This window comes from Eublepharis macularius, chromosome 5 (assembly GCF_028583425.1).
Source record: "Eublepharis macularius isolate TG4126 chromosome 5, MPM_Emac_v1.0, whole genome shotgun sequence".
NCBI classification, from domain to species: Eukaryota; Metazoa; Chordata; class Lepidosauria; order Squamata; family Eublepharidae; genus Eublepharis; species Eublepharis macularius.
Genome location: NC_072794.1, coordinates 161,536,317 through 161,545,355, shown reverse-complemented (window position 1 = coordinate 161,545,355; position 9,039 = coordinate 161,536,317). Strand labels below are relative to the sequence as shown.

General features: G+C 43.5%; 1 protein-coding gene across 2 annotated transcripts; it reads left to right on the top strand.

The window, feature by feature from the left end:
* Nucleotides 1-8,633, top strand: RPS21 (ribosomal protein S21). 2 transcript variants are annotated; one of them, XM_054980799.1, is made up of 6 exons: nt 1-105; nt 1,535-1,634; nt 3,684-3,747; nt 4,597-4,668; nt 6,788-6,843; nt 8,569-8,633. In XM_054980799.1, exons 2-6 carry the CDS (start codon nt 1,585-1,587, stop codon nt 8,576-8,578), a joined length of 252 nt encoding a protein of 83 aa, XP_054836774.1. In that variant the 5' UTR covers nt 1-105; nt 1,535-1,584; the 3' UTR covers nt 8,579-8,633. The 2 variants fall into 2 exon arrangements, with proteins under 2 accessions (XP_054836774.1, XP_054836775.1); XM_054980800.1 differs by having other exon boundaries at nt 27-110.
* Nucleotides 8,634-9,039: the final 406 nt, after the last annotated feature.

Sequence of the window (9,039 nt, the reverse complement as noted above, 5' to 3'; positions counted from 1 at the left end):
AGCGTCGCTCTCCGGTCTCCCTCCTCCTCTCCGCTGCGGGCTCTCTAGTCGCGCTGAAGTGACGTCGCCTTTCCTTTCCGGCCTGGGCTCGCGGCGTGTGAGGAGGTGAGGCGAGGCCTGGTCTGGCTTGTGGAGTTTTTCCTCTCCTGGTTATTAGGCTGAGGGGAGAGATTTAAAGTGGATTCGGGGGTTGTCGACGCAGGCCTCCCGTTTATATTGCTCCGGGTGTCTCCATTTATTCGCGGCGGTCTGGAGGGTCCTTATTTCGGGTGGGGGGGGGTTGCTGCGAGAGAGCTCTTTACAACGCTGCTTCTGTGCGCATGCGTGCGCTACACCATTTCTTTCCCCCCACCCCGCTGCCTATCCAAAGTCATACATTTCTAGCTGTTCTTCCAGAAGCCGGCTATCCCTTCCCCCTTCCGATTTTATCCTTGCAACAGCCATCTCCAAAATCTGTTCCCTACAAAAATAGATTTTTTTAAAAAGTTTGACTGCAGAAGCTAGGGTTGCCAACCTCCAGATGGTGGCTGGAGATCTCCTGGCGTTACAATTAATTTCCAGGTAACAAAGATCAGTTCCCTTGAAGAAATCGGCTGCTTTGGAGGGTGGGCAATATGGCATTAGGCCCCTCCACAAACCCTGCCCTATTCCACCTTCAAAATATCCAGGAGCCAGCAACCGTAGCCCAAGTTTTAGCAGAAAGATCTTGCTACTTAATTGTAGCAGAAGCTTTCGAGAACCACTGTTCATCATGCATCTGTCGAAGAGAACTGTGGTTCTCAAAAGCTTATGCTGCAATAAAGTTGGTTAGTCTTAAAAGTGCTATTGGACTCTTTACTATTTTGCAACTACAGACTAACACAGCTAACTCCTCTGCATATATTGTGGGTTGAGTTACCCGTGACGTTCCTGTTTGCCTCGGTGGCACTCTTGATTGGGAGGAAGAGGGACACATCTAAACCAAGTGCTCAGCAGTATCATGCTGTATCTCATCTGCATTTTACAAACTTGAATTGAGGCTGGCTGCCAGTGAATCAGAAATTAAGATCCATACTTGAGCTGAGCTTGTTTTAGTACATCATTCCCCCCTCTCGCACTACAGGGTCTCTATTTTTTCATATACAGCTTCCTGTCAGCTAAACCTATGAGTGCATCTTTGGTCTAGTTAGAAGACACTAGGTTCCCCTTTCAGGGAATTTTTTTATTATTTTCAGAATTATCCCTTTGCATTGGAACATGTTGCTGAGAAAATAGTGGAGCATGTCTGTGGATCATTATAATCTCAGGACTGACAAACTTGAGAATTAATAAGGTTTTATAACTCCATCACAGTTGTAGACTCTTCTCTCCCATTGAGGGGAAATCTCTGTACTTAGTAAAATTAATAGACAATGTGTCATTTTGTTGCATGAGTGCTGGAATATTTCCATGAGGAGGTATGTAGCTTTCCAAGACTGCTGGGGATGGGGATCTTCTTTAGTTTTCAGTCACTTAAGCATTGGACAAGTCCTGATCCATTGCCTTTTCTGCTCAGGAATTTCTTGGTGCACGTCACTTGTAGCAAGATCCAGAAACAAACGCACAATGCAGAACGACGCTGGGGAATTTGTGGATCTTTACGTGCCTCGTAAATGGTAAGTATTTCTCTGTTCTTTGGAAATCGGTCTACTCTCTTTCAATGAGAAAAAGATGATTACTTTTAAACTTCTAAAATAACTACATCTATTGCCATTCTGTATGTTCAGAGCAGCTTACAAAAGTGACAGTATAGTCAATACCAAAACTAGTAGCATACCAACTAGGTTAGACTCAGCCCAGCAGACAGTCAGATTACACTGACAAACACATATCTGAGACAAAAATGTTTTATGTGCCTTCCGAAAAGAGAGCAGAGATCTCTGCAAGTATGTAGATCCCAGGTCAGAAAGGGCCTTTAAGAAACATTACCAGATTAAGCCCATAAACAAACAGGCAGCCTATGAAGTTGATCTGAAATCCATCTTATATATATATGCACCATACCCCACAGTTAAATGGAAAGTCACCACATTCTGTACTAAGTGATACTTCTTGACTATCTTCAAGATAAGGCGGGAGGTAGAGGGTGGGGACATGGTGGGGGGGGTGACACCACATACACCATTATGTCACTTCCAGTGAAAACTTGGAAGTGACATGAAGTAGCTTTAGGAATCACCAGAAACTCTGTGGTAGAACTCATAGAGTTGCCAGCTATTTCTAGAGCTACCCTCTGTCACTTTCATGTTTTCACTGGAAGTGGCGTAATGGTGTTCACAATGTCATGCCCTCCCATGTCTCCACCCCTAAACCTCCCACGTCCTAATGGCTAATGCGGTGCAGTCAGGTTCTTTTTTCCATTCTGCAACTGCTTGGAACACTGGTGGGCAATGGGACCTGGAGGCAGGGAATCGCGTGCCCTAGCCAGGGACTAACAAGCCTACTTCAAGGGCATCCCTATATAGCAAATGACTGTAGTCCCAAGTCAGACTTACAGAAGCATGGATCAATTAAGGCAAAAAGGGAGCACTTTTGATAAAAGTTGCATATGGAGTAACAAAAATACTGGATTTTAGAAGATATTTTTTGTTAAATAACGTGGTATACAAATATTTTAAATATATAAGATACACCTGACAGCAACTACTGGTGCTGCGCAACTTGCAATAATAACTTCATATTTTTAAGATCCCTGGATCAGATGTCTGTGTAATCAATGATTGTGCAAATTCAAGCAAGTTTCTAGAAAGGCAGCGTATAAATTAGTCGGGTTTCTCCTGCTGCAGGGTCTGTTTTGTAATTACTGAAAGATACATACATATACATGTAGGGGCTGCCTTATACTAAATCAGATCATTGGTCCGTCAAGGCCAGTATTGTCTGTTCTCAGGCAAAGGTCTTTCACCTCACCTACTTCCTAATCCTGTTAATTTGAGTGGTTGGGGGTTTAACCAGGGAGTGATTGCTGTAATGTTGGTTTTCCCCCCTCAGCCACCTTTTAAGAAACAACCGTGTAATGAACTGATCCATTTCTTTCTTTAAAAACTGTCTTAATATTTTTATGGTACTGTTCAGATTTGCATTTTGGCTTAGATTTCTGTCTTAATCACTGTCTTTCTTTCTTGTTTTTAAACACATTTGGAAGAAATTCCTGTGTGGTAGATGGGTGTATCAAACGCGTACAACCAAAGTACAACAGTGATAGAAAAGGCAAGATAATTTTGAGTAGGATTTAGAATACAAGGATCTTATACTAAGTAATCCAGTGAGACACCCACAGCTGTGAGGACCTCAATGGTACCTTCATGTTTCTAAATTTTAAAAAATTTCTTGCCTTTCCTTCTTATAAAATAGCTGATGCCACACAGGTTATTAAACGAATGAATTAGTTAAAATCCACCAGAGAGCCCAAATCAACATAGTAAGCAGCATTTTTATGTGAGACGTATAATATTGTCATGTGGGTGGAGTTTGTGTCAAGGATATGTGCGAGAGGCGCAAGGTTTGTGTAAGTGTGCCATGCAGTGTTCTCAAAACAGATGTGTCCTGGGAGCGTGTGCCCTTGGCAGGATCTCCTGGACCACCTTGTCATTGTTGTGGGGGGGCTTGTTTCCCTAGACCTGCGCCTTTTTATTTATTCTTCTGGTGTCTTTTTTCCCCCTCAGCTCTGCTAGCAACCGGATAATCTGTGCTAATGACCACGCTTCCATCCAAATAAATGTTTCAGAGGTAGGTGAACTATCAGAATTAGTGGCCACAGGCCAGATGAAAGCATGAAATGTCTGGAAAAAGTTTAATCAGAGTCATGACGTACCAGTTGTGTGAACTGAGCAGCAGATACAGTTGTATGGGAAGATACAGCAGGAGATGAATTGCTGTTGCTTTCCTTGGGCTAGGAGATGCCAGGATGAGGAATTCCCCCCACCCCACCCACCCCTGTTTCCTGCTGCTGGGAAAGTTGAGAGAGGGATCAGTTGTTGCGCACCATCACATTTAGATCAAGATATCCCAGATCCAAAGGAAGAACTTGGCAGAATAGTGGAAGAGGAGCAGATGGTTAAAACAAAAGATGGGCAATCAGGTCATCAGTAATTACAAGAGGACTGTGTTTAATTTTGTGCATACCCTTGTGACCTGTTTGGCTGTGTAGGTGGGTGTGAATTTTTTGCTCTATTCTGGTTGTCTGATTTTTCCCATTCTGATAGTCTGTATTATCGTTTTCCATCATCTCATTCTTCTCTTTAAACAGAGTCCTGCATGTTGAGATGTATTGTGGCTTAGGAAAAATGAAAAAACAAATCCTTCTCCATACATGGGACAGTGTGGACTTTTGCCGCTCCCATGAATCTGGGCAAATGTATTTTTCATTAAAGCAGTTAATCCCCTTAATTTACGGCATATCAAGCCAGGGAGGCAGCAGAGAGGCCAAAAGATATTATCTTCTGTGCGTTCTGCGTTTTCCAAATCTCTGTAGCTGTAATTACTTTCATCCCATGGGATTTCTGTTAACAAACACAAGGAGAAAAATAAGCTCACCGTGTTACACTTTTTGACGTTGTCAACTTGTTCCAATTTCAGGTTGATAAGGTCACAGGCAGAGTTAACGGCCAGTGCAAAACATACGCAATTTGCGGAGCAATTCGTAGGATGGTAAGAATTTTCTTTTCTACGACTATGATAACTTCCAATGCCCTTGCATGTCAGGGCGGCGTTCTTGTTTTTGCACTTGCCCATTGAGGCCTGTATGCTGCGTGTTCTCAGGAATAGATGCCCTACATTTATGTGCCATCCAATTAGTCATTTAACTATGGGTGCTCAGACGGTGGTGCAAGAAGACGTTGGTTGATGTTTAAACAGCCTTCCTAAGTTGCTTCAGTTACTTGGTCTTCTGGACTGCAATCCTGTACACATTTTCTTGGGACTAAATCAGTAAATATGCCTTGAATTGGGGTTTTAGCCATCTGCCTTTATGGCAGAACCTATGAGCCTTTGTAGGAGTTATAAATAAGACAAAAAGTCATCCGGTGCAGAAACTGGATTTGGAAAAGAAGCCACAAAAATAAGACTATAAATCTATATTGTATTGATATAAACCAAGGTAAATGGAGTTGCAGAGATTGCAGCGTGCCTCTCCTCAGGATCGTTTCTTTGTTTTCCAAAAAGGAAGGCTGATGAATTATAGACATTGCTGGGGCTTTCCAGAGGTCCCTCCAATGTTTGTATTTGTGCAGTAATTCTTTGCAGGCCGTCTCTGACTGCACTTTATCCATTCACAGGAAACAACTGCTATAAATGTTTCTCCCGGGAGAGGATGTAATCCTCATTCACAGTACTTGCAGTTACTGTACAAGCAAAGTGGACCTTTTTATTTATATACTTCTTTTATATCCGGTCTTTCTCCCCAGTGGGGACCCCTTTTATTCTCCCAGCTCTTTAAGCTGAGCGCGTGTGACTGGCTCAAGGTCAATCGGCAAGCTTCCATGGCAGAGCGGGGATGCAAGCCCAGGTCTCCCAGGTCCTGGGCTGGCACTGACCGTTACACCACAGTGGGTCTCACCCTGTCTTGATGTCCTCACAAAGCAGCGGAGTGAATTTTAGGAGAAGCTAGTGTGATAAGATTAGGATCCAGAGGAGTTAGACGTGTTAGTCTGTAGTTGCAAATTAGCAAAGAGTCCAGTAGCACCTTTAAGACTAACCAACTTTTCTGTAGCGTAAGCTTTCGAAAACCACAGCTCTCTTCAGATGCATCTGACAAAGGAGGCTGTGGTTCTCGAAAGCTTATGATACAATAAAGTTGATTAGTCTTAAAGGTGCGACTGGAATCTTTACTATTTTGTGATAAGATTTGCTTTCTGCTGAAGATGCATTCACATCTGTCATTGCGTGTTGAGTGCTGGTATTTAGTACCTTAGGATGAAGAGTTATGACTCAGTTATATCAGAGGGCTACACAAAATCATCTCCTGAGCAGTAGCAGAGGTCTCTTGGAGATTTGTTGGGTTGACTATGTTTGCAAAGCCAGCCTTAGCCACTTGTGCGACTGAGGGCTGAGGGTGTGGCCCTGCTGCTGTTTTAAGGTGGTCCTGATGTGGCTCATATGCTCTTAAAAGCAGCTACCTCGTAGGCCCAGCCATCTCTACTTCCTTATTGCTGAGATTAAGCTAAAATTTTGTACCAGTGCCAGGTATTCCTGGTGGTGGTGGTGAAGAGTGCCCTCAAGTCATAGCTGGCCTATGGCGACTCCTGCAGGGGTCTTCATGGCAAGAGACTAACAGAGGTGGGTTGCCATTGCCTGCCTCTGCAACCCTGGTCTTCACTGGAGGTCTCCCATCCAATTACTAACCAAGGCCAACCCTGCTTAGCTTCTCAGATCTGACGAGATCAGGCTCTCCTGGGCTATGGGGATTTAAAAGGCTTCAAGAGGAAGAAAGGGCTGCACACATAGTTGCCTTAATACTGCTTATGCCTTTGTTTATTAATGTCCCACTTCAGCAGCAATGTTTGACAAAGCAATGTACACATAAAGAAGGGAAACAATAAAAAAATGAAGGGTCTGGAGATAGGAGCTGGGTTCAGAGATGCCAGACTACTGGCAGTTCTCTTGAAACATGTAATTTGCAGCTCAAACTCGGCCAGGAACAATTGCTTCTCCTTCCAGATAAGTGATACATTCCAAAGCTAACCCAAGTTGTTATTTTTTTTACCACTTTACAAAGTCATTTTTGACACGTCATCCTTTGCTAACAACTGCTGACCTCCTTTTCTTCCAGGGGGAGTCTGATGACTCTATTCTGCGCCTGGCAAAGAACGACGGCATCGTTTCCAAGTAAGTGTGGGTGGATGTGGGTATTCATTTTATTTATTTTTATTTACATCATTTATAGTCCGCCTTTCTCACTGAGACTCAAGGCGGATTACACAGTATGAGGTTAATACAGTCAGTATCAAGTAAGTACATTTCAATACAATACCATAAGGTAAACCTATACAAGTTCAAAGACATAGCATTAGTAAGGATCCAAGACGTAGTAGAAAATACTGAAGCAAAACATAATCAATTCTAGGACTAACATTAGACAACATGGACAGGAAGGTGTAGGTGAGGCGGCTTGCATTGGATCTTTGTCCCTTCCCCCACTCCCACCCCAGGGTGTGATCGAACTCTGTATATAGTCTGTTTTTAGTTCATGTTAGAGCCAGTTTGGTTAAGAGCATCAGGACTCTAATCTGGAGAGCCGGGTTTGATTCCCCACTCCTCCACTTGAAGCCAGCTGGGTGACCTTGGGCTAGTCACAGCTCTCTCAGAACTCTCTCAGCCCCACCCACCTCACAGGGTGTTTTGTTGTGGGGATAATAATGACATACTTTGTAGACTGCTCTGAGTGGGCATTAAGTTGTCCTGAAGGGCGGTAGATAAATCAAATGTTATTGGCTGATTCCGCACACATTGGATAATGCACTTTCAATGCACTTTATCAGTCGTTTGAGGTGGATTTTTTTGTTCCGCACACAAAAAATCCGTTCCAAATGATCTATAAAGAGGATTGGAAGTGCATTATCCAACGTGTGCGGAATCAGCCATTATCTCATCCCTTCCTCCAGGGAGCTCTTAGAGGCGTGCATGGTTTTGTTCTCGCTTCCCCATTTTATCTTCACAATCCTTCACTAAGGGAAGTCAGGCTGAATGGGACTGACCCAAGGTCACCCCACATATTTCATGGTGGTGTGGCAGATCTGAACCCAGTCTCCCTCCTGTAGCTGGCTTTATCTGCTGCACCACACTGGTATACTGGGGCTTTGTGTTGCCTAAGCTGTTGGAAAGCTGTTGGAAAGTCATCAGCATGTGGTTATTTCAGAAAGCCAGCCAGGTGGACTGGTTAGAGTGTTGGACTAGCAGTTGGGAAACTTGGGTTGAATCCTCAAGGCCAAACTACATGCTATGTTTTTTGGAAGAATTGGGTTTGGGTCCCCTGCTCCCAACTCACCTTCTCAACAGCCATGCAGCTGTAATTTTAAAAACTGGCAGGAGCCCAATTCTGATTGGAACTGCAGCATAGCGGGAGGAGGGGCTCCTTCCTTCCCCTCTCTTCCAGTCCCCCCTCCCCCTGAAATGGCCCCAGCAGGGAGTTATTTGCTTAACTTTTGAGATCCCCCTGCTCTCAGAGTACTCCACACGCAGCTCCAAATATATGCAGATAGTTTCCTACTGGGGCCATTTCTGCTCTGGAAAAGGTGCAGAGGGGAAGGTGGGAGCCTGTGCGCCCCCCCCCCCCGCAATTCCAAGAAAAATCAGGCTCATGTTAGTTTTTAAAGTGACATTGCTTGCAGCTGCTATAAGTGAACATAGATCCAGTTCTCCAAAAAAACTTTTAAGTGGTTTACCCCTCACTCTCCCATGGAATCTTGTTGAGTCACTTTCTTCCTTGGCATAACCTGCCTTACAGGGCTGTTGTGAGAAGAACAATTTTTAAAGAAATTTTGGGATCCTGTTGGGGAGGAAAACAGAGCATAAACATTTAAATAAACAATTTTTCCTCCTCTTCTTTTTCAGGAATTTCTAACTCAAAAGGCGCCATGATATGAAATTTCTCGTAAAATAAACTTGTTCAAAAAACATTTAACGTGCGGTGTCTCTTTTCAGTCTGGAATAAACAAAATCTAGGTGCTTTGCTCATTTTGTAAAGTTTTGTGGTTGCTGAATTGTTACCTGAAAAGGACTTGTGTAAAATCAGAACGAACTTGGACCTTTGAATGTCTTAACATTTGCATGTGAACAAGTGTAAATCACCTAGGCTGAGGATGGATGGCCACATTGAGGAGCAATTTTAGCTGGCTTTATCAGTTCTTTTAACCACTCAGTTATTGCCTTTACAATGTTTCAACTTTACATTATTCGTTCTAGGAGAGATTCAGATATTGGCACACTTCTGCTGGCTGCATCTTCAGCTGTCAAAGGTTTAGTTTGTACATGCCCTCATTTGCGAATGACTTGCAGAATTCATGGTTGGCCGTTTTTAAAGAT